The sequence below is a fragment of the Podarcis gaigeae genome (genome assembly GCF_964106915.1).
Source record: "Podarcis gaigeae genome assembly, chromosome: 4".
Classification (NCBI taxonomy): domain Eukaryota; kingdom Metazoa; phylum Chordata; class Lepidosauria; order Squamata; family Lacertidae; genus Podarcis; species Podarcis gaigeae.
Genome location: NC_139677.1, coordinates 43,939,777 through 43,965,057, shown reverse-complemented (window position 1 = coordinate 43,965,057; position 25,281 = coordinate 43,939,777). Strand labels below are relative to the sequence as shown.

General features: G+C 41.3%; 2 protein-coding genes across 7 annotated transcripts in view; one reads left to right on the top strand and one right to left on the bottom strand.

The window, feature by feature from the left end:
* Positions 1-25,281, top strand: part of LOC310842511 (uncharacterized protein) — a 259,255-nt gene that overhangs the window by 192,579 nt on the left and 41,395 nt on the right. For 4 of the 5 annotated variants that reach the window (XR_014563126.1, XR_014563127.1, XM_083734637.1 and 1 more), the window contains one exon: positions 18,424-18,583. Coding sequence is in view for 3 of the 5 variants with exons in the window: in XM_083734637.1 (XP_083590763.1) it covers positions 18,424-18,583 (160 nt within the window). In the remaining 2 variants the exon portion in view is untranslated. Of the gene's footprint in view, positions 1-18,423; positions 18,879-25,281 lie in introns of those variants that run through there. The other variant, XM_083734636.1, reaches the window with a different exon arrangement.
* Positions 15,276-25,281, bottom strand: part of PHEX (phosphate regulating endopeptidase X-linked) — a gene marked incomplete at its 5' end in the record, with an annotated part of 95,468 nt that continues 85,462 nt past the window's right edge. For both annotated transcript variants that reach the window (XM_083734262.1, XM_083734263.1), the window contains 6 exons: positions 15,276-17,169; positions 21,166-21,242; positions 22,430-22,534; positions 22,702-22,767; positions 22,985-23,115; positions 24,163-24,230. In XM_083734262.1, the coding sequence (XP_083590388.1) occupies positions 17,067-17,169; positions 21,166-21,242; positions 22,430-22,534; positions 22,702-22,767; positions 22,985-23,115; positions 24,163-24,230 (550 nt within the window). In that variant the 3' untranslated portion in view covers positions 15,276-17,066. The remainder of the gene's footprint in view (positions 17,170-21,165; positions 21,243-22,429; positions 22,535-22,701; positions 22,768-22,984; positions 23,116-24,162; positions 24,231-25,281) is intronic.

The following is a 25,281-nucleotide window of genomic DNA, read 5'->3' as shown; positions in this document are numbered from 1 at the left end:
TTCATTTAAGCTAACTTCTAAACTTGCCTTACTTCCCAACGTAGGCAGGTAGCTTCTGCTACATGCTGTAGGATTATTTCAGCCTAAAACCAGCAGTATTGTGTTCCTTCCTCCTGGAAGATGAACATTGTGAACTTCATGTATCTTCCCCAGCTAAACTCCAGCTGAAAACTCTGAGTTCAGGATGTAGTATCCCTTTATATGTCTTGGCTTCCCCCAAAGAATCCTGAGAACTGGAATCTTTGCAGAGTGCAGAGAGTTGTTAGGAGACTACTGTCTCCCTCACATAGCTAAAATTCCCAGAGTTCCCTGGGGATGAGGGAATGATCATTAAACTTCTCTATAGCTCTGTGAGTCTAACAACTCTCAGCAGTGTTAAACCACAGTTCCCAGGATTCTTTTGGGATAAGTCATGTCTTCTTAAAGGGGTATGATATTTGAATGTATAGCGCAGATGAGGTCTTAAACATTTTGGGCATTTTAACGTTTAACCTTCCCAATTTTGCGTGAAAAGGCACTGTAACCCTCCACCCCTGTTGTGGTCTCGGTCCCAATGATGAGCACGTACATCTGCAGAGAGAAACCATCCACTGGCTCAATGGGAAGCTGGAGCAAGTAGTGGGCATAGGAACCATGGCAATAGCAGTGGTTTACAAAGCAGATTTTTGAGGGCATGAGATGGTAGAAGTCACCTTCTGTGAGCAGGACGCTGCTTATGGGAGACACTCCCTCCAGCAGGAGGAAGTTAGGATCTAAGTCATGGTGGTTCATGCTCCCTGTTTCGATGGTGTTGAGAAGTTCTGTCGTCCTGATAGAAGCCCAGCTAGCAACCTCCCAGGAATGTTTTCCCCCCAGCAAGCTCTATAAGTCAAAAGAAACTGACCTCCTTCTGGCAATATTGAAACAGAAAAATCTGTCCCTTGGAGTTCTACATGTCACAGCAGTTTTAGCCTCCAACACTTAGTAGAAGGGCACAAAGACATCCTGGGAGCCTGGAGTGGCGAATAGTCAGTTTAATGAGCCATTGTGACAATTGTGAACGATGAAGACAGGAAAAGCCTACAGAGAGAGGGATGTTTCTAAGACAGGATGTCCGTAATAATGCTAAATGCGATGACTGGTTTGCCCACAGGCATGTTCTTGGGCACTTTTTCAAACACGTAGCAACAGATATACACTTCTCTGTGATTGCCTTTCATTCTTTCTCAAAACAGTAGGAAGTGCTCTGTTCTGGTTCCATTACCCATCACATTTCTTTTCCTGTATTTCCTGTGTGATGTGCCAAATTCTAGCTCTGGAACCATCAATACAACGGGAAGTTGTGGAACTCTTCCTTGGGACACATTTCCTTTAAAGAAATAACATCATTTCCTTGCAAGAGGTTTTGGTAATTGAGGGTTAAACTGCACACAATATTAATCTGTGTAATTTCCTGTCACAATGTTTGTTTGTTTGGGCCTGCAGCAGCTGCTATTTGCAGTTAAACAATCAGGATCAGTCTTGCACCATCCTCCTTGTGGCCCTGACAGGAATCGCAGCTACAAAACTACTGATTGCATTTGAAAAAAGGCTTCAGTTGACATCAGTTGACCAGGTGCTATTTGAAGCTGAAAACAGTTACTTGTAACATCAAACCATCTTTTTAATGTAATGTGTAGTTTGGCCCTGAGTCTGGAATTTACTACTCTTTCTGCCCAATAAAAAACAGGCACTTTCAAACAGATGGATAGAGCAGCTTAGGTAATATAGGCAATATACTAATGAGTGGCAGTGGAGAACATTCTGTATTTGTAGTCCTAATCTAAAACTAAATTCTAAAGATGGTTTGATAAATATTATTTTCAAATGAGGCTTCTGCATTCTCCATAAGCTATTTTGATGACATGAGTTGACATTTGATGTCAATATTCTTTTATCTAACATGGGGTAGGAAACCTCAATCCTGGGGCTCAAATACAGCCTTCCAGGCGCCTCTAACTAGCCACCTGGATTCTCCCCAATCCAATCTCTTCCTAGTCACACACCCTTATCCTAAGCCATCTCCCTCTCTGGCCCTGCTCTGCACCTCCCTTGAGTGTTTTTGCATGGCTGAACTGTGTCCTTAAATGCTTTCATGCTTCTTGTTTGCCTGGAGGAAAGGTAAAGGGGCAAGTGTGAGTGTGCAAAGACATTAGCCATACCTTACAAATGTAAAATTCACATTGGGTCAGATGTTTTGGTTGTGTTCCACATTTGCCACTAGCATGTGGCCTCCAGAAGTTTGCCCAGTAGGAAGCACAACCCTCAGAGGAAAAGGGTTCCCCATCCCTGGTTTAACCAGTGAGCTCTTCCATACTCAGATAAACCTTGCAGCTTTTAATCATTTTACTTTTTCATGACCATGGAATATTAAAACAGTAAGGATTCAAGTTCAAGGTCACAGTGCTTATGACTCACCTACAGACTCAAAGTAAGAGCTAGTGTTATATCTATATAGAAGTTGGGGAAAGCATGAACAATAAGCTGTGGTTTTTTTAAATTTAATTTTTTATATTTTTTATATTTTTTATTTTTTTTAAAAAAAAAAAAAACCTTTGCAATTGCCTATATTGTTGACTGCCTTTTGCACATTTTCCAACCATGAGTAGCATTTCTAAACAATTTTTCTAGAGCCATGCTATAAGCCGAGGCAGGAAGCGTAAATCAAGGGCCCCTGGTGACATTTTGAGTGTCAGGCACTCTCCTTCTAAAATGAGTCTGGGACACAAAACACTACGTTAAAATATATACTTGATTGTAACGGCAGAGCTTTACTATAGACATCGCTGAGAATAAAATGTCTGACCTATCTTTACATATCGATCATCACAGCATCCCTTTGAGATGAGTTCAGCTGAGGTAGGCCAACGCACCTGAGGCCACTGAGTGAACTTCAGGGCTGAGTGGGGATTTAATCAGGATTTCTCAGATTGCTATCAAACCAGCAACTAAACAACAACAACAGCAAAACAACAACAACCAAAATCTGAATAACCAGTTTATGCCAATTATTGTATGTGTAGTTTACTACTTATACTTATATAACATGCTGAGCAGTGAGCTATGTCCCATAGCTGATTCTACAGCTCGTAAACATTTCACAGAATCATAGAGTTGGAAGGGACCCCAGGGGGCATCTCGTCCCTTGACACAGCAGTCAGTGAAATACAGCCTCCACCCATTAAACAGACTATTAGGAAGGGCTGCTCCAACTACAGAAATCCCCTTCATGAATTTCTCAACATGAAGGGCAAAGCAACTTCAAAGAGCAGTGGGATCCTGCTTTAGCCCTGCCCCTGATGTCAAGAGGATCCACCAACCCTGCCCCCAACATCCACACATCCACGTGGACCTCTGAAGTAGAAACTTCAATGTCTAAAATCCCTGGTAGAGGACACGGATCCAGAGATCACACTAAGGGTGGCCAAATTCTGTGTGACTGCCATAAAACTTAGGGAACAAGCTGTGCTACCATAATGACTAAGGCCTTAAATGACAATTTTAGGTTATATTTTAATGATTAAGATTTAACTTATATATTTTTAAATGCTGTTATAACTATATTGTCTCTGTTATACCCAATTGCAAATTCAAATGTATCAGTATCGTGTTTTATGACTTCCCTGATATTGTATGTGAGCTGGAACAGGTCTGTGACTGAAATAATAAATTTGTTGTCTGAAGTAGGAAAGCTTTTGCATGTAGTCCACCCCATGAGCAGGTGTTTCCTCAGATTCTGGAATCCTGATCACGCAAGAATCCAGGGTAGCCTTCATATGTTTGTAGAGGTCTACACACCAAGTTTCTCCCTCCAGATCTGCACATGGATGTGGGGAGGTTGGTAGCAGGAAGAGCTATACAATGTCAGGAGCAGGGTCACGGTCAGGGTGCCGTGCTGCTGTGCCTTGAGCACAGTTTGGAACAAATGGCTGTGAAAAGCCACAAAAAGGCTGGGGAAAGTTGTATATTTGGAGCTTTTCACCCTAAAACATTTCACAGGCACAAATTTACCACAGCCTGAATAGTTACCTTATAACTAGGGACCAAACTAGGTGTGACAATATAGGTGTGTCTTTAACCTCTGCATGGCTGAAATGTTGAAATAAATAGCCAGCATGGGGAGAATAAAGCCTGATCAAGGACCATGACATGGGGGAGCTTTGACCTCTCCATGGTCCTGCTCAGAATACTCCATGACACATATGCACAGGTGCTGTTCACAATGGGAAGAAAATGCTCATTGCAAATAGCAGGCATGGGGCCCCTGATTAGCACTGTCACTTACGCATCACCAAAAAGGGCAGAATGCATGATTAAAAAAGGAGGGATCAAAAAAAGAAACAGATTTGGATCAACGTATAAGTATGGATGCAATAGTATATATGTATAAATGCAAGTTTAGAAGTGATTACTATGCATTCAAATTGAAACACATCTTATCATAGTTTGGAAGACTGGCCAGATGACTGGTGTTCCTGTTTAGACTTCTGTCCAGATGCTAACTGCAAGGCCGTTGTCTTCTTTGTTAGGGTTGATTATCATTAAACTGGAATTGAGTAGACAATCCTGCAAATAGAGGATGCCTTCAAACAGAGGACTGTTCTCTAAAGCAGGACAAATGGCTATACTAGATACAATTCCAGCTGGAATCATCGCAGGAGCAAAATAATTAAAACTACCCTCCACCTCATGCAGTGGTTCTAACTTTCACCCCAACGAAAGTTTTTTGGTTTTTTTTAAAGCCACAAAAGTGACCACACAGATGTTGAGAATTCCATTCCTCCCGTGCTGCAGATGTGTGTTTGGGATTGTTACATGTCACATGGCTGTTTACAATCCAGCACTGATTGTTGGAGTCTTGTGAGGGGAAATTGAGATACGCTGTTTCCGCTCTGTATAGCTTTTGCTTTTGCAGTTCTCTCTCCGAGGAAGAAAGACACAGAGAAGAGCCATGTTTTCTTTGTTCTGTTACGTTTGATTTAATTTGCAATAAATTAGGCTTAGTTGTTACTCCTTAAGGCTGAGCTTCCGTTTTGAACTATGCTTGTCGTGTGCTCATGACGAGAGACCAGAGGAATGAATCCTGGGCCATGCTGAGTTGTGGGGAGGAACCAGGCCTCGGTGTTATCACCCAACAACAGGGCCCACATATGTCAATAGACTCATGCCTAGTTTGGCTGTAAATAACAACTTAGAAAGAAATACACAAAACTGGCATTGACAAAGAGTAACCATGATGGATTATTTTGTTTACTGATTCATCTTTCAAGGGATTTTATTTTCTAGATCACAATGGCCTAGTCGGGTCAGTTCCTCCTGACATATTAATGATAAATGCCCTTGAAAATGATCTCAACAATATACATCCTTCCCAGTAGTCTTGTTTTGCCAACCGCAGTGCCAGACTGATAAAAAAAAAATTATGCTAAAGACTGTTTGAGACCATTCACTTAATGGCTGGCTATGCTATCCTTAATACTTGAAGTGATGCAGCTAAGCTAACCTGAATATTTGAAGAGGCATAACTCACCCTAAATGTTGCAGCTTAAAAGAATCACTATAAATCTGCACAGATTATAGCCGTGGAATATAAGGGAGAAACTCATTGAGAGGAAAGCTGAATCCACATTTCTTAAACCTTTCTACTGTGTAATCTACTAAACAATACTTCTGCAATTTTATGAAAAATGCAAATGTTTAAACCAAAAGACAGGAAAGCAGGCATTATCAATACACTTGCTTGACTTTTCACTTGATGTGTAAGGTAAATTCATAATTAGATATAATTTTTGTGAATTTTGAGATTCGTAGTTCAACACTTGGGAGCTTAACATCCATCATCACCTTGCAAATCTTGTTTAATGTGGAGCTGACTATAATCATTAAAAGCTAGATTTGTTTTCTGTACTTTCAATTACTAGGTTTTTAAGAGCAAGCAAATTATTGTGCAAAACCCCATTCCAACATGGTTTCATTAAACAATCCACCCAGAATGTCAATATTACAGTTCAATGCTGCTTTTGTATTGATTAGTTGACAGGGCATGCCCATGTAGCTAGAATCGGCACATCCAGCCCTTAAAAACTGCAGAAACATAGGATTCTCCAAACATTAAGCAATGGTCATCTAGTTCTATATTGTCTATACCAGGGGCCAAGAACCTCTTTTTTTTCTGCTGAGAGTTGCATTTCTGCAGGAGGAGGAATGGTTCCCCCAGTGGAGCAGAGTTGCAACAATGGGCTTCCAGCAGCAGTGAGACTGCTGCATCCTGGGAGGGAAGGGTGCCAAGGTCAGGACTGTGTGGACACACTGGTGGAAACATTACAGTGCTTCTGAGGGTGTATCTGCTCAGCCCTGACCTCACCACCACCTCGTCTCTTTCCCCTTTACAACTAGTACACAGCAACAATGCTGTTGCCAGAAAGCTGCTGTTGTGGCTCTGTCCCACCAGGAGAGCCACCCCTGCTTGGGTGGAATGTGTTGGGAGTTGCATGCTGGCAGTGGGCGGGGCCAAAAGGTGACAGAATCAAAATTAGGCAGATACCCCTTCTCTCTTCCCCTGTCCTCTCTGTAACCCCCCTTTCCTCTCTTTTCTTTCAGCTGTGTTTCTCCCCTCTTTGTCAGCCACATAAAAATTAGACCCTGGGCCATGTGAAATTAGATTGGTGTAACATGGAGCCTAGGGGACGCGGGTGGCGCTGTGGGTTAAACCACAGAGCTTAGGGCTTGCCAATCAGAAGGTCGGCGGTTCGAATCCCCACAACGGGGTGAGCTCCCATTGCTCGGTGCCTGCTCCTGCCAACCTAGCAGTTCGAAAGCACATCAAAGTGCAAGTAGATAAATAGGTACCGCTCCAGTGGGAAGCTAAACGGTGTTTCCGTGCGCTGCTCTGGTTCGCCAGAAGCGGCTTTGTCATGCTGGCCACATGACCCGGAAGCTGTATGCCTGCTCCCTCGGCCAATAAAGCGAGATGATCGCCACAACCCCAGAATCATCCGTGACTGGACTTAATGGTCAGGGTTCCCTTTACCTTTATGTTTAACATGGAGCCTGGTGTACACTTACTGTCCGGAGTTACAGAGTGAGCCTTATCTGGAGAACTATAAACTGCCACTGCACTATGGCCTATCACACTCTACCATGCCACACTCTACTGTGGATAGGTCCAGCTTGGAATGGGTCTGACTGCTCCACTCCTGTACTCCCTGTGTCCACATGTGAAGGTTTTTTAATGTAGACAATGAAAAAGGGGGTTTCCTGTTATGAAAGCCCAAAGTCAGTGTGACACACACTTAAATGGATTACAATGTATTTAAAGAGTATAGTCAACTATGGGATATGGGTTGAGCTGGATGAACATGTGGGGGTGACCTCTAGCCCAGTGTCTCTTTTTGTTAAAGAAGGGGGTTTGGACAAGAGAAATCAAGATGGCTGCTGGGGATTATCTTGATGGCCTGTCCAAGTGTTTAAAGAAAGAGCATGAGAAGGAGCTACCTAGCATCAGTTTGGATAGGCTGTGACCTTAAGATGGGCTCTTTTAAAAATTCAATCTTTATTGTTTTGAAATCAACACATAAACACACAAAGCTTAGAAAAGGGAAAAAAGGAAAAGAAAACAGAACAAAAGAAACACAATACATCTCTTACAAACAAAAAGAAATAGAACAATACATCTCGAATGCACAAAAATATTCCAGCCATCAACTTCCAACTTCCTTGATATGGGTTCTTTGTTTCCTTACTTACTTGCATCTATTTTTCAAAAAATTTAATCTTTAGTAAATCTTGTTTGTATTCTTTATACCATATTCAATTCCTAGAGTTATTCAAAGCATTCTAAAGTTTTTATATGGGGACACTGTTCTTTTAAATATTGTCTATAGATCTCCCATTCCCTTTTAAACCTGAGTCGATCGATCTCTGATCTTTTCCATCATGTCTGCTAGTTCCATGTATTCAAGTGTTTTTACTTGCCACTCCTCTTTTGATGGAATTTTATCTCCTTTCCATCCCTTGGCAATCATCATCCTCGCTGCCCTTGTTGCATACAAAAAGATCCTTCTTTTCCCCCTTGGGATGTCTGATGCCATTATGCCTAAGAGGAAGGCTTCCGGTTTTTTATTGAACGTTATTTTGAACAGTTTTTAAAAATTCATTATTATATAAGTTCCAAAAGCTCTTTATTTTTTGTAACCCCACCACATGTGGTACATCAGTCCCTCTAACTCTCTATGCCTCCAGCATAAATTTGAGTTGGTTCTGTACATTTTGGACAGTTTGCTGGGGGTGATGTGCCACCTCTTTAGCATCTTCATAAAGTAAAACTTTAAGATGGGCTTTTTAATGGCATCAAATAAATACTTACAATTTGCATTCAATTCCTTGAAAATTGAAAACTGATTTATTGATAATGGACTCACTCTATGATTTAGTAGTAATAATAATAATAATAATAATATAATAATACCTTTATTGTCAATGTACAACCTATGTACAATGAAATTAACTGCAGTAGTAGTAGTAAGGGGGAACAGTCGGGTATTATTTAATGTGGCAATTACATGGGTAGCTTGTCTTCCTTGCTATTCTAAATGAACTATGATCACAACTAATAGGCAAGTGGCTCAAATGCAGGAAAGATGTGTTACTTTTGAGCTGCAGAGCCTCTCACTTCCATGCTAATAAAATGGCATTGTAGGAGATGTCAAGTAACTATGGCAAGCTTCTCTTCAAGTGCATTTCCCATTAAAAGGCTGACAAAAATGGTCTACGAGGAGTCATCATCTTACTCAAGTGAAACAGACATGTTGCCAATTGAGAAGGGTGCCTTGGACAGCAGCTTATAGTAAAATGGTTTGGGGGGTAGAGAGAGGCACAGCTGGCTCTTGTGGCAGAATAATATGGAAAACTATTTCCCACCACTGCATTTCCATGTTGAATGTTTGCCTGTTCAAGGCAAAGGGAAATAAAGATGGCAATGGCTAGCCAGATAAGGTGCATTGTCTTTAAGAAGCACAATGGGGACCTGCAACAAAATACTGCAGCATATCCTCATCTGCAAACAGGAACGCTCCTGCTCAGGGTTCCAGTCAGTCATGGCTTCATCAGAAATGTGGTAAACCATAAGGGGCTCAAGCAGGCCCCGCCCATTTCTGTTCTAACTGACACCCAGCATTCTGAGGCTACTGAGTTTGCTCAGTTTTCAGCATGTTGTTTTGCCCCAGGGCTTTTTTAATAGGTTATTTTGTACTTCTATAACCACTGGAGTTTCACCGAGCATGCTTATACCTTCTCCTTGTTTCCTGGTGGCCCCATCTTGGCTCTTTCTGATGCTGCGCCTCCATCTGAGTTTGCTATTAGAGTGATCTGTGGACAAGTATGGGAATGAATATTTACAATCAGTTTTCATTAAATGACAATAGGTAATATTACCCCCCAAATGTTATTTAGCTATACCATCTGAATAGCAAATAAAGAAATAGATATAGTACTCCTACATCAGAATTTGCCGCAATCCAGAGGAATATTTCAGGCCCAGAAGTTTAAGTGTGTTTCAACTAGAATGGTTTCCTCACTTATTTTAACAAAGGTAGGAATTTTCCCTTGAACACTTTCTTTGCTGTGAAAATTTTAGTGCCCTTCTTTAAAATGAATGGTGGTTCCATGTGCAAACTGCAGGATCTATTTATTTAAATAAGCATGTAAGAACCTCTAAATTTGAGGTGATTTGATGCAAGAAAGTTGGGTGTGACTAACAGCCTAATACTGTTTATATTTACAGTGGAACCTCAGGTTACAGATGCTTCAGGTTACAGATGCTTCAGGTTACAGACTCCACTAACCCAGAAATAGTACCTCGGGTTAAGAACTTTGCTTCAGGATGAGAACAGAAATCGTGCTCTGGCGGCACGGCTGCAGCAGGAGGCCCCATTAGCTCAAGTGGTACCTCAGGTTAAGAACAGTTTCAGGTTAAGAACAGACCTCCAGAACGAATTCAGTTCTTAACCCGAGGTACCACTGTACTTGAAAGCAAGCCACATTTATTTCAATGAAATTTGCTTCTAAGGTGACATGTTTAGAATTACTTACTAACTCTCATTGTAATCTCATTCACTATCATGGAAAAATTAAAAACCAGTTTAACTTGTTTTTTAGGATGAAATCTGCAAGCATAGCATCTCCTCCAAAGTAGATAAAGCTTATAACATGAGGTTGTTGTGCTGGGCACTTTTCACGTTTCTTAAAGGAATCATCTATAAGTTTTGTTATTTGTTTTTAAATTTGGTTTGGCAGAATTAGATGAAATTTCCACACTTGTTACTTCTTTTAAAGGAATGAATCCTACCAAGCTTCAGATGGATAGATGCAGCAGTTTCCCCACAAGGGCACTATTTACAGTCTGGGGGTGGTTCAAGAAAGGATTCACTTAATCTCCCCTACTTTTTGTGAGCAATTTGAATGAAAAATGAGTGAGGAGCCTCTAGGTGAGAAACCTGTCAAATTGCAGGTAATTGGTCTTATGCTGGGCACCTTTAAAGTCGATGGGGGAAGAATACTAAAAGAGACTCGCTTCCCTCCCTGTGGTTTTGTCGATTTAATTATGAAAAGGGGCATGCATAATAAAGGTACCCCATGGAAAGTAACTTGCAAAATTTCAGGAGGATTCATGCAAGGGCTAGGGAGTTATGATAAATGGACGGGGGGGGGGGGGGAGCTTTCAGGCTTGTGTTCTGCTGAATTAGCACCAAAAGCTGATTTGACTGGGCATGTTGGCACAGAAGTGGATGTTCTAAGCAAGCCCCACTAGCAGAAAGAGTGCAGAACAAACAAGAACTAGGTGAAACAGTCACCTTTAGGGAAGGGATATTGAAATAGTGTTATTGGTAAAGGTAAAGATAAATGGACCCCTGACCATTAGGTCCAGTCATGGCCGACTCTGGGGTTGTGGTGCTCATCTTGCTTTATTGGCCGAGGGAGCCGGCGTACAGCTTCCGGCTCATGTGGCCAGCATGACTAAGTGGCTTCTGGCAAACCAGAGCAGCGCACGGAAACGCCGTTTACCTTCCCGCCATAGTGGTACCTATTTATCTACTTGCACTTTGACGTGCTTTCGAACGGCAGGAGCAGGGACCAAGCAACGGGAGCTCACCCCGTCGCGGGGATTCAAACTGCCGACCTTCTGATCGGCAAGTCCTAGGCACTGTGGTTTAACCCACAGCGCCCCCCGCGTCCCCAGTGTTATTGGAGACCATGGTAAAATCATTGCCTCTTATTAAAAGCCTGACCTGTCAGTCACAAGAGAGTTGTCCTTCCTCCACTATGACATTTGTTATTGTGGTGAGCCCTGGGAGCAATATTTTATTTTTTTAAAGCACACTGCCTACAGAGTTTCTACTCTATCCAAATCTCTAAATCACCCTGCATCACTTTAGAGATCCCTGCTTTAGTTCAGAGTGCTTTGCAGAGCTCTAGCTCTGGCTCCGGCAAGCCCTGAATCTGTCTGAAGTAGTTTTCAGATCAGGGTTCAGGAGTCACCTGATGCACATCTCCAACAAGTACACAAAGAGAAAGTCAAATCAAATATTTAGCGACCATTTTCTAGAATGGGACCCATAATCCTACATAAAAGCACTGACCTATGTCCAATTATGGTCCCCCCCCCCCCACCTTCTCCAAAGCAGCTGGAAAAGCCATTACACCTGATGGCAATCAAAAAGAAGCAGCAGTGCTGATCCGACTAACATTTAGAAAATCTTTCATTAAATGATTTAACTGGGTAAAGACTAAAAAAATTGCTTCTCTTTCAAAAGAACTGCATGGCAGGATTTTAATTAAAGTGAATTAATATGGTATTTTCATTAATAATGCAGTGAAAAAGAACAAATCATGTGAAGGGAATTTAAGGAGGAAAAATACCCCTCAATTCTTTCCTTGCCCGACTGATTCTCACTTTTCTTCCATAACCCCTTTTGTTACTCAGTGTAAATAGTTGATTAAAAATCCCCCAAAGTATTAACAGATGAGTAGCCTTACAGAATTATTCTGAAATATATCTTCTCTCATGTTAATCATTTTTTGAGCTACTTGGTTTTTGCCTATTCATTTCCTTCTGAAAAACCATATTGTTGACCCTATAAGAACAAAGACAGCAGTCCTAGACCCACTTCCCTGGGAGTAACACATGTATTGTAGGAGCACCGATAAAGAACTTTTGTCCCCGATGCATAGATGCATAGCCCATTGCTAGATATACATCTCCATATCCAGCAAAACAGGTGTCCAGCCAGTGCATAGGGTGTGATGGAAATGAAGATATATATCTGCATTCTGCACATAGAGAGCTACTTCTGTGTGCAGTTCTCACTAGTTGATTGGGACGTTTGCCTTACTTTGCTCTTGAAGGTTTTCAGAACCCATTTTCACATTTTCTCTGCCTTCCCTTTGAGCTAAACCTGAGCTTTCCCCCATGTCTTAAGTCAATATTCTATTGGCAGCGCAGCCTGCCCAAAAGGCAATCTCCCTTTCCCTGAGTCGGCAGAACTACTTAAGCTTTCTCTTCAATGCTTATTGTTAGAAGGAAACTTCAACAGATTGTTGAGATAGGTCCTTAGCCCCCTTACTCTATGACATCATCCACTTCAAAGGGCTTCCTCTCTTGATAAGAAGGGAGTTTAATCAATGTGGCTGTCTGGAGACAGCCTTCTGGCCTTTTGACTGCTTGACTGACCAGTTTCCATGGATACCTGCTACCGACAGCCTTGGCCCAGCTGAGACACAGACATAATTTTGCTTTCCATGAACAATGAAACTAAATCCTTAGGTCACAAGTAACTCAAGACCAATTCATGGAGGAGAGGGCTATCGAGGGCTACTCGCATGGTGGCTTTTTCCACGCCACCTTCTCTGAGCTGCTTTATAGGGCTGGGATCATTTTCAGAAGGCCATTCCGGTGGGGTAACCCAAAAGGGGCAATTCTAATTCAGGTTCAGTTGTTGGCAATGTTTCAACATCCACTTCTTTATTTCTCCAGGCTTTTGGTTATTAACTGCGCCTTTTGACAGAGTTTATTGTCTGCTGCATTGTTTTTTAAAGGTTGCCTTTTATAACCTTAATGGCTATATTATAATATTTGCATTGTGTTTCAAGATTGCTGCTAGCTGTCCTGGGCTCCATAGAAATAAATAAGAGAGGAAAATATAGAGCATGTAAAAATATCCCAATCCACAATACAATCATGTAAACAAAATGGTACTGTAGGAGTTAAGGTTAAAATCTGATGCATAGTTCTACTCCTTACATTCGGTACGATTGTAGACTAATTAATATCATATATGCATCATTTCTGAGATCAGAGATTCTCATGTAACATGTCGCCTTGCTTCTTTTTAACTGCAAGCTTTGATAATATATTGAATAGGACCTATGCTTTGGTTAGGATGATCACTGGGGAATCTAAAATGTCTTATTTTAAATTGGATCAAGCGGTTTGATTAGCGAAACAGGATCCTACTGCAGGAGTTTTGAACAACGGCTATGTTCTATCTTTGAAGCTGGGAAACGAGAGCCATTTTGCTGTTGTACATTTTCCCAATGTGCCACTGTAATCTTCGGTAACTCCAGTTCCTACAATTAGAAACATCTTTTTAAAAATAAATATGCACTAACATGGTGTGAAGCTGAGGGGAAAGGTGAATAATTCAAAAACAAGAGCTGTGTGGATATGTGAGCAGCTGTTCAAATCAAAAGCACTTTGCAGTACAGTCATACCTTGGAAGTCGAATGGAATCCGTTCCAGAAGTCCGTTCGATTTCCAAAGCATTTGACTTCCAAATTGCGGCTTCTGATTGGCTGCAGGAAGGTCCTGCAGCCAATTGGAAGCCGTGGAAGCCCTGTCGGAAGTTCGGTTTACAAAAGAACGTTCGAAATCTGGAACAGGCACTTCCGGGTTTTGATCATTCGGGAGCCAAAACGTCCGAGTTCTGGGGTGTTCGACAACCAAGGTACAACTGTATTGCAAAGGTTTAGAGGTGCAGTTCTGTACTATAAAGCAGGAGTTCCCAAACTCTGGACTGTGATCCACCAGTGGTCCACAAGCTTCATTCAGGTGGTCTGTGGCAACATGTGGCAGGTCTGTGAAGAACGCTTACAGTTTGAATCATATGGAATATAAAAAAGAAATGAAAATGCACTTAAAAAGCATATGGCATCTAGAATTGTGCAATTGTTGCATGAGTAGGCAGGATGATAATCATTAAGCGCTTCAGAAATTTTCAAGTGGTCGATGTGGAAAATAAGTTTAGAAACCACTGCCGTTGATGTTTTCCACAGAGAAGGTATTAACAGTTGTAAGTGGTCCAGCCAACGCATGAAGTTAACATTGTCATTTTTAAAGTTTGTGATTGGCCACCCATAATGCATTCCTATACATACACACTTAGAAGTCCCATTGTGCTCAGTGGGGCTTACTCCCAGATAAATGTGAATAGGAATTCAGCCTTAAACTTTCTCCCGTTGAAATGATCTGCAAAGCCACCATTATTTCTTCAGTGTCATGAAATGAGCAGACCTCATAGAATAAACAAACTATAACAGAAACGTCAGGTGCATGTTGAGAATCTATTGGAAAAGTCCATTTGAGTTGATTTAAAATTCTGAGCAAATGGATGTGTAAATGGGTCTTACGTGTGAACATATCAGAATCTGTGCTAGGCATTTGGTAAAGTAATAGCCATAGGAAAATATAATGAATTCGGAGGAAGCATACTGCACAACATTTAAATGCATCCTTGTATTTGGAACCTGAATGCTATCCAAACATAAGTTCCATGTATTATTGCTGTGCATACACACCAGGGAAACTCCTACAAACAATCAGAAACCCTCTTCTAAAGCTCAATTTTTAAATTGGACAAGGCAGAGGGTACCAAGAGGAGTATTTAAGCACAGTGCCCATGGCTGCCATATTGTGGGTCCTAGTCTTACCTTCTGATGCAGCTGCATGGGCTACTAAGTATAACTGTGTGTGTATGTCATATATTCTTCCTGTTCACCCATGACACATAAAATAATAGCATTGAGAATGGCCTTGCAACAGTTACTTGTTTCTTATTTTAGACTTGCGTACTCTGCCCCCCCACCCCGCCGCCATGAACTCAAAGCGGCTTACACCATGAAAACACACATAGAAATATATCCACTATAAAACTACACACACTCCATAAAAATGAATATCGCAAGAGAAGATGACTGAGTCATGGTTTCTGGAAAGCTTTTATTATATTATATAGTTTACAAAATCACTCTACTTCAACAAATTAGCAGTCATTTCCATTCCCTTAAAAATAAATGCGCAGGAAAAAAATTGTATACAACAATCATTCAGAACACATATGTTTTAATCCTGTACTATTTATTCCTGAAGTAGTTATGTAACGACGACAAAAATGGCAGGAAAAATGAGAAGCCTGCTACAACTCTTTAATCCTTTACATTGCCTTCAGCAGCAGGAATGCTGCTCCTTTCACAGTGCACCTACAACAGTCTGAGTATGTGTAAAGGCATTCCTAATTATGCTTACTCAGAAGTAAGTCCTGTTATTGAATTCAATGGGGCTTACTGTCAAATAAGTGGGGTTAGCCTAACCCACAGCTCCTATTTGGAATCAATGGGACAGGTTATTTGTGACTTAATCCCATTAATTTCAGTGGAAACTTAAGTGCAACTAACTTTGTCTACATCCAGCCCTGACTATATATATAAATGTACTGAATGTTTTATATGTGCCTAAACCACTGCAGGTGCAACCAAATCCCTAAAGAATGCTGGTCTCTAGGGTGCAGGGAGTGGGTGGGTTCCTGAATCTGAACTATACATTTCACAGTTCTTTTACTTAATGAGTTTAACATCCAGGATCTACAACCAATGGGCAGAATCAGCATGGTTACAGGAAAGATCAGAATGTGGAGTCAGATATTTGCTTTTTGCTGTTATAGCAGCGGTTCCCTGCTGAAGAGAGAAATCTGCTTTTGCTTGGGTCCTAGTTCCTATTTGCAGTAAGACATTATTAGCCAAAGTTTGAGCAGAGGCGGGTGGCTGAAAGTTATGGGGTGGGAGGGGTAAGAATTGAAATTAGCAAAGCGAACAAGAAAGAATTCCTCTTTCCTTTCTGGTCTTAGTAACCCATTTTTGCCTCAGACTTAGAATTAAGATTTATGTACCCTTACACAGACACTGTTCCACATTCTTCTGCCTAGAGGAATGTGGAAATAGTGCTAGCATACAATATGCATATCTGCATTCCAGGAAGGACAGAACACAGGAAGCCCATACCTGAAGTCCAGACCAGATCATCACATGCATCTTTTATCACCAGGGAAGAAACAGCTCAGAGGGTTAGTGGAATTTTGAACAGGAAAAACAGCAGAGTAGGAAAGGATAAAGCAACCACATTTTAATCTTCTCTTCCTTCAAAGCTATTTTTGATCAAGGGGGGAAAATAATAGAAAATATATGTGATAGAAAGTTTTGGATGTTTTCCCTCCACTTAAAACAGCATCATGGCCACTACACCTAGTTTGTCCACTATGGCCTTCTGTAAAGCGCAAGTGTGCCATTTAAACCTTGTTAACTTAAGCCTGCAATATCACTACACTTACATGTGAGTAAGGCCCAATGAATATAGTGGGACAAGCTTCAGAATAAAGATACATACAGATAAACCTGCTTAAATCACAGAGTAGAATGTATTTATGAAAATAACCCATAAGAAACTATCCATCTGCATACATTTCTCTGAAAAGATCTGCCCTTTTTTATACTCTGTATTTTGAATAGTTTCTATATCCTGAACAAGCAATTAAATAGTAGATCTGGGCAGGTCACCCACAGATATCAGGGCACACGAAACAACAAATCTAGTCCCTGGTTGGCCAAGGCTGTTCTGAAGCAGCGGTAGCTCATTAACAGTCTGGAACTGTCCCAATAAGGGTGTGATTCCAGCAGGTGACTTTTTCAACATAGGACACTGGAGAGATCACTACCAAACCTCGCTACCAAACCCGACAGGAGTCTCCACCTCGATTCATTGTTGTTGATTCTGGGCAGTTGAAAGCTTTCTGGAACTCCTCAAAATTACTCATAGCACCAATAACTCTGCAGGGGAGGGAGAAAAGAAATATAAGTGGACTCTTCTCCAGACTTTTGGAGATGTTGTTTCTTCAGATTCATGAGGTATCCAGTTTGGACACTGTGTTCTATCACAGCTCGAATGGGATGCAGCTGTGTTGATCTATACAGTGGTACCTTGGGTTACAGATGCTTCAGGTTACAGACTCTGCTAACCCAGAAGTAGTACCTCAGGTTAAGAACTTTGCTTCAAGATGAGAACAGAAATTGTGTGGCAGCGGGGCAGCGGCAGCTAAAGTGGTACCTCAGGTTAAGAACAGTTTCAGGTTAGGACCTCCAGAATGAATTAAGTTCTTAACCCGAGGTACCTCTGTATATTATATGTACAGGGTGAGTCCTTTAAAAGAGGCCCCATGGATACAGAGTACACATGTTCCACGGGGCTTCTTTTAAAAGACTCACCCCTGCATATGTTATATACATGTTTATCTGTGAGAATGCCATAGCCCTCTCAGCCACTTCAATCTGCTGAACTGGCACTGTTATAGGTCCCCCATAATACCTATTCTGTGTGGCTAATAAATTGATATTTTAGTTTCTTCACTGTACTCTTTTTAGTGCCTGCTAAAAACATTTTTATTTAGACTAGCTTACCCAGATATGTAGAATGTTGGTGAGTGTTTTCATCTGTTTTTCATTTATGGTTAATTTTAATTTTTTGTATGTTTCACATATTTATTTTTGCCAAAAAAAAATTCTCTTTGTAAACCACTTTGACAATTTTTACAACCAAGCAGTGTGTGTGTGTGTGTGTGTGTGTGTTCTCTCTCTCTCTCTCTCTCTCTCTCTCTCTCTCTCTCTCTCTCTCACACACACACACACACACACACAGCAGTATGTATACCCAATAAAAAAAAAATATTCTGACAGCTGAAAAGTAATGCAACTTTTAGCTTTTAATTAGAAATGCAAACTATCTTGCAAAGAACTGTTCCAATATAAACTTCTAAAGCACAGCAGGAACCCCCAACACAGCATGTAATAAAAACAATTTAAAATGCACAATCCTGCATGCTTGAGTGGTGGTCCAAGCTGATGCCTGAGCCAGGTTGCTTCATGGAAGGGCCACCTCTGTCAGGAGTATTTAGCTTTTACCCATTCTATATTCATAGGGAAAGTTTATGCAATGATTTGTTGTTGTTTCTTAAAGAGAGCATTTGCATAGAGAGAGCCCCAGCAACTACAGTTAGCAATCCTAACACCTGAGTTTTGTCCCAACAGAAGAACAGCATCCTGTTCTCACAAGGGCCAACCAGATGCCTGTGAGAAACCAGCAATCAGGACCGGAACACAAGAGCATTCTCCCCTTCTGCTGTTTCCAGCAACTGGCATTCAGAAGCATTGGTACCTCTCATCATGGAGTCCAAGCACAGCCATCATGGTTTGTAAACGTCAAATCCTTGAATTTGGCTTATCCTTTATTCAAGATCACAAGCTGCAACATTCCCTCAGAGGAGTTGCTCCACCCCTTGGGTCATTTTGGTTGCCATTTTCTGAACCTTTCCTAACTCTACAAAATCCTTTTTGAGGCACCCAGACCTGTACACAGTATTCAGGGCCAGATTTAGGTTTGATGAGGCCCTAAGCTACTGAAAGTAACAGGCCCTTTATATGTCCAGCTGTCCTTTGTCAACAACAAATTGTCGCTGTTTTTTTGTGCTGAATATATGCTATATGGTAATTTATGGACCTAATAGGTATCTAAAGCCATTTTGCACATAACAAATAGGAGCCTACACAACACAAAACACTGTTGCTGTACGTTGGTTTTATTTTATTTGTTTTTTATCTTATATTTTGGAAATGTACATCCAGGTTTTTTTCCTTCAAATTTTTTTGGGGCCCCCAAGAGAGCCCTAAGCTATAGTTTGTTTAGCTTATACTTAAATCCGGCACTGACAGTATTCCAAATGCAGTCATATCTTATATTTGGAGGCTTTATTATCCATGGCTTTGTTTTCAATTGCTTTCCTAATGTTCTCTAGCATGGAATTTGCCTTTCTCGCAGCTGCCACTCATTAGGTCAGTGCCTTCATTAAGCTATCAGCTACAGCTCCCAAGGTCTCATTCATCCAACCACCAGTTGGAATCCAGAGAAAAAAGGCAACAGGGTCTTCCCAGTAGCATTCATTGTTAAATGTACATTTTAGCTACCTTTTATTAATCTGCTTCATAAAGTAAACAACACTAATATTGTCAATCACCTTTTGAACCACACTTTAGACATGTGCTTAATCATACTTGTTACCCCTTGTCTGAACTGCCTTCAGATCAGCAATCTCATCTTGGCGATGAGGTGACCAGAACTGCACACAATATTCTTGACGAGGGCACATTGCTAATTGGTCTAATGGCATTATAATCTTCTCTGTGTTATGCATTGATATCCGGCTTGTTCATTGCCTGAGGCAGCATATTAAACAAGGATCTCAACACTAGTGCCCCTAATTTTAGCCTGATCTTTTCCCCTGAGTTATTAACGTATTACCTACATAATAGTGATTTCTTTGTGCTTAATTTAAATTACACTGTGGGTTCATTCAGTCTAAGACCCACTCAGAACAGACCCACTGAAATTAATAAACGCAACAGTTAAATTTCAGTGGGTCTACTCTGAGTAATACCTAGTTGAATACTACCCTGCATCCCACCCATACACACACACACACACAATTGGTATGGTACCTCTCAAATATTATTGTACCATAATTGAATTGTGTTGGTTCTGTGCTAAACTCTTATTGTGCCCAGGAAGTATGTGTTTGCAGGGCTCTGAATTGAACCAAGTGTATATTTGGGTGTTGAATGATTTGATAATAAAAAATAAACTTTACTGTGGAACACCTGTTGGATGTATAATACTACATTTGGAAAGGGTAAGGGTACAAAACCAGAACATATGCTCATAAATTCAACATCAAACAGGTAAAGTGCCTGGTCACTGAAGAGAAAAAGAAATACCGTATTTTTCGCTCCATAGGATGCACTTTTCCCCTCTTAAAAACTAAGGGGGAAAGTCTGTGCGTCCTATGGAATGAATGCAGGGGGGGGAGGCAGGCAGGAAAAGCCCCCAAGAGCCACACACAAGCTTTGCGGGCTTTTCCTCAGGAGGGAGAAGGGACTGATGCAGCCAGTTAGTCCCTTCTCCCTCCTCGTAGAAAAGGGTGCGCGGCTCCTGTGGGCTTTTGCGGGAGGTGGGGGAATTGCCATAGCCGCACGCAGCCTCTCCAGCCAGGAGAGGCTGCACAAGGCTAAAGAAGCCAAGGCAGCGAGTGCGATCCATCCCGTTCGCTGTCTTGACTTCCTCTTTAGCTGCGCACAACCTCTCCAGCCGAGAGAGGCTGTGCGGGGCTATGGCTTCTTTATCCCCGCACAGCCTCTCTCGGCTGGAGAGGCTGCGCAAGACTAAAGAGGAAGTCAAGACAGCGAACGGGATGGATCCCGCTCGCTGTCTTGGCTTCTTTGCTCTTTGGGGCTGGAAACCCTGGCTTCCCCCGCAGCCCCGAGAAGCTCTGGGAGATGCAGACAGGCTGCGTGCAGCCTGTCTGCTGCTCTTTGGGGCGGGGGGGGGGGGGCGAAATATTTTTTTTCTTGATTTCCCCGTCTAAAAACTAGGTGCATCTTGTGGTCCGGTGCATCCTATAGAGCGAAAAATCCGGTACTATATTGGATACCAACTTTCTATCAACAGAACAGAGTTCACATTTATGGATCAGGTTGTTTCTGCCTCCCACTTTGCTCTGTGGGCCCATTGTTTGCCCTCCCTGGTATGGGTTGGAAAGGGTTGGAAACTGGGTGCATAAGGGGGAGGGGACTGCTGCAAAGTTGAAAGGAATTGCACTCTCCCTTGTGAATGGAGGATCAACATAGGATCCAACCCCTGATGTTGTCATCTACTCTATTAAATACCTCAATGAATAATAGTGTTACTATTGTGGGGTAGAGAGACACACTTTAAAATACCTGAACTGAGGAGGGCTGTGGGCTCCAGTGTAGATTTGCTCTCTTGCACCTTCTGGTCTAAAGGCATTGCATCTCACCTAAGATTTAAAAACAGCAACAACAAGCCAGTGAATTTATCTCTACCTAAAATCCTAAATATAGTTCATTTATTTCTTTTATTTTAAATATTACTCAACCAATCGTCACCAAAAGATTCCAGAGTCACATACATAAACAGTTGTGGGCTCCAAACATTTTTTTCCATCACTTTATTTTTACATGGAAGATTTTTCTGTTCTGTAAATTCATAAATTGCAATGCATGGATGCCAACTGTAAATGCAACCTTGGCTATTTAGCTTTGTTTACTAAATACAAGTAAAATAAACATGCTAAATTAGATCACTCTAGGACACCAGGAAATGTTCAAATGCTAACTGAAAAATTTCCCATGCACAGTTAAGGAATTTCCCTACTCATTTTTCCCCGCGAAACACACATTACTGGAACAAAAATATGAATAAAACTATTCACGTGCCATCAATACGATGTAAAGATAAACCAATCAACGTAGAGAACAAGGCAAGAGGCAATCAAAACACCAAAAATTAAAAAGCGTTTTAATCAATCTGTTTACAACTGGTATTGTAGGACCAGACAAGTGTGAACAGAACAGTGTCAGCTAAAATATTCAAGAGCAGCCTTGTGCACACTTATACATGCCCATGTAACTGTACAAGAGGGTTGAAATTCCTGTGAGTGAGGACAGAGTCATGGGGCAGAGCTGCCTCATGAGCCTGCTGGAAGCAACATCACTGCCACTTAACCGGGAGCAGGGAGAGGCGTGGAAGTGCACAGGTGGGAGCATCAAATTGGCTCCACCACAATCAGGAAGCATGAACTCCAAGCATGTCATGGCTCCAGGTCACATTTGGACCAAAACAAACCATGATCCTCCATTTTGGCTTAATGCTAAGCCAGGGTTCTGTTACTCTCACAGGAGGAACAAAGCAAGAGCCATGGTAGGCCCATCAATTACGGTTTACTATGAAGTGCAAAAGCAGCCAATCTCTGAGTAGGTATGGTTTGTGCTTATAAAGGAGAAAGTGGGAAGCGAGAGAAAGAGAAGGAAAAGAGATGGCAGCTTGCTCCCCCCAGATCTACACTCCAAGAAAAGCTGTGAATTAAGAAAGTTCTTTTTGTAATCAAGCAGAATTGTCTATTCACCACTAAGCGAGCAGCTAAATACATACATCCATTCTGAAAGGGCATCTTGTACTACTCACATGAGCGTAACTTAGAAAGAAGAGCTGATTGTGGGTGAAGTCAATGCCTGGTAATAGGGCCTCTTCCTCTCCTTGTCTCTTTTCTTTGATCCACTTCCTATAGGCCTGATGAGAAGCACAATGAACACATTTAACTAGGTGCAAATTTCATCAACCCTTGTTACTCAATGTGGGGAGTGTGTGTGTGTGTGTGTGTGTGTGTGAGAGAGAGAGAGAGAGAGAGAGAGAGAGAGAGAGAGAGAGAGAGCTTAGAAGCAAAAAGAGCTGCCTACCCTGAAAGCCTCTCGCAAACCTCCATTATCTGCAATGTTTTCTGACAAAGTCCTCTTTCCTTTGACCTGGTAGAATGAAAGAATATCAAGAATCCAAATTGTTTATATTTGCAAATTGCTTAGAAGTCACTTTGGAAATTAAGAGGTGCATAAAATAAAATAATAATAATAATTTTCAAAATAATTATACTCTACTCCATAGCTTAGTCCCCATAGCCAACTGGTTTCCATGATATTGTAAAAGATAGTATATATTATCATCCATCACTGTTCTTGCACTTACATTCAAGCCCGCTTTCTTCCAATAATAGTTGTTGTACTGATTGACCATACATTTTGTTTTCTCTTTAAATTGCTCTTCAGAGTCCAAAGACCACCAGGGATCCAAATTTCCATTTTTGTCATATTTGCGGCCTGCAATTTTTTTCAGAAAGGATTTTTTTTAATATACAATTAACGTGAACATGAGGATTAAGCAAATAAAACCAGACACATTTCTTAAACCACCCTGCACATGTTTGCTTATATGAATCTACTATTATAGAGATTGGTAAAACTACCCATTTCTTGCTCTTGTGGACATTTCCCACCAGGGAAGGGTATAACATTATGAGTTACATTCACTTAAAAGACTCCATCTAAGGAAGAAATTTGGGGTACTCAGTGTTTCTTTGGCAAAAAAATAAAATAAACAAGATGCTGGGACTCTTGATAAAAGTGTCGTTGGTATCAACATAAAATGGCTGCCATGGGCAGCAAAAAGAAAGAGGTACTCTGTATCACTGAGTACTGTCACAGACACAAAAAAGCATTGGACATATTCTTCCCAATTTGCATTATAAAGCATTTTATTCCCCCCCCCCCCCTCTTAGGCTTCTTCAGAGAATCTACAAAAAAACTTCAGAAGTTTTCAAGCTTTCTCCCCCAAAAATAAAAAGAAACGAGACAAGGGGAGATTGCCCTCAGCCTTCCCTGACAAAGTTACCCTTTGAGGGGGCTTGACAACTGATGGCAGTGACAGCTTGGCAAGGTCTCCTTGCACCACCATACAAATCCTCACGATACATTTGAAACATAACTTCTCCCAAAGAATCCTGGGGACTACAGTTTCCCCCCATTACAGAGTTACCAACGCCAGCCTCTTTAACAATATACAGTACATAAGTGTCAACTTTCAGATTTGAAAATAAGGGATCAGCAGCCTTGAAAATAAGGGCTCAGCACCCTCACCTGAGTCTACGGGATATCTAACAATCCGGGATAGCAGCGGGAAGCAGCAGGAAACGGCGCTGGAATAAGGGAATTTCCCGCAAAAAAAGGGTAGGTTGACAGCTATGATACAGTACCCAGGATCCTCTGTGGTACGTCATGTACATTGGATGTGCTTTAAATGTATGTCAGTGGATCTGTCAGTAGTTATCTTTTCTAGTCAATAAATAAGCCATCTGTTTGAGTACTCACCGTTATTATCAAATCCATGGGTAAACTCATGCCCAACAATTACTCCAATAGCACCATAGCTTAAAGACCTGTAGAAGAAAGGAGAGCTTTCCTTTGATATGTACACACTCACATAAATTTCGTAAGACTGTACTGTGCAACAGAATGCAGTTATTTGGGCATCAAGAATTTAAAAACAAAGGCATTTTGTCCAAAAGACAGAGGGAAAGAGAAAAAGGAAAATGCTGTTTAATGCAGGGGTGATGAACATTTTTAAAGGCAAGGAGTACATTCCTTCATGGAGAACATTTCAAGGGGGCTGTGTGCCAGAGGCAGACATGAGCAGAGCAACAGGTGCGACTCTTGATACAGTAGGCTACATTCCTGCTCTGCAAAAGTCAGAGATTTTCTATACACAGAAGCCCAAACATTCCTCCATGCAGGCAAGCGAGAGCATTTTCAAGGACACATTTTAGCCAGATAATCATTTATAAACACACAAATTATTTATAGTCTAGCCAACCAATAAAAATATGTTGGTTGTGCCTAATGAGCGCTTTTGTATTGATTTGTTTGTTATTCTTGCTTATTTCTAGGGTACCAACCACAGCTAGTGCTCTGTATGTAACACTAAAAAAACAAAACAATAGAGGCCTTGCCCTCTGGTTTACAACTTAGTCTAGATACACAAAGGGGAAGAAGAGAGGAGTAGAAAGGGAGGTGTTCAAGATCAGTGAAATGCCAGTGCTAAGAGATGAGTTTCTATCAGTGTTTAAATACACCAACGGTAGAAGCCAGATGGATGCCATGAGATAAAGAATTGCAATGGCAGGTAGCAGCAGGGGAGAATGGATGAAGTCCTGGAACGACAGATATAATTAGGGGGGGTTATTAAGGGTCAATGTACCAAAGGAGCGATGAAAGAAGCGGGGTGGGGGGGAGCACAGACAGATAAAAGAGCCTAGAGAGATGTGGAAAGAATGAAGTCATTTTGTAGGCAACTGAAGACATTTAAATAGAATACAGGAAGGAAAAGGAAGCTAAGGAATAAAGCAGGATTTCTTGGTCCTATGTATATCTTTAGAAGAGAACAATAGAAATAGTATTTTAATCCAGATTGGCATTTACAAAACAAAATTA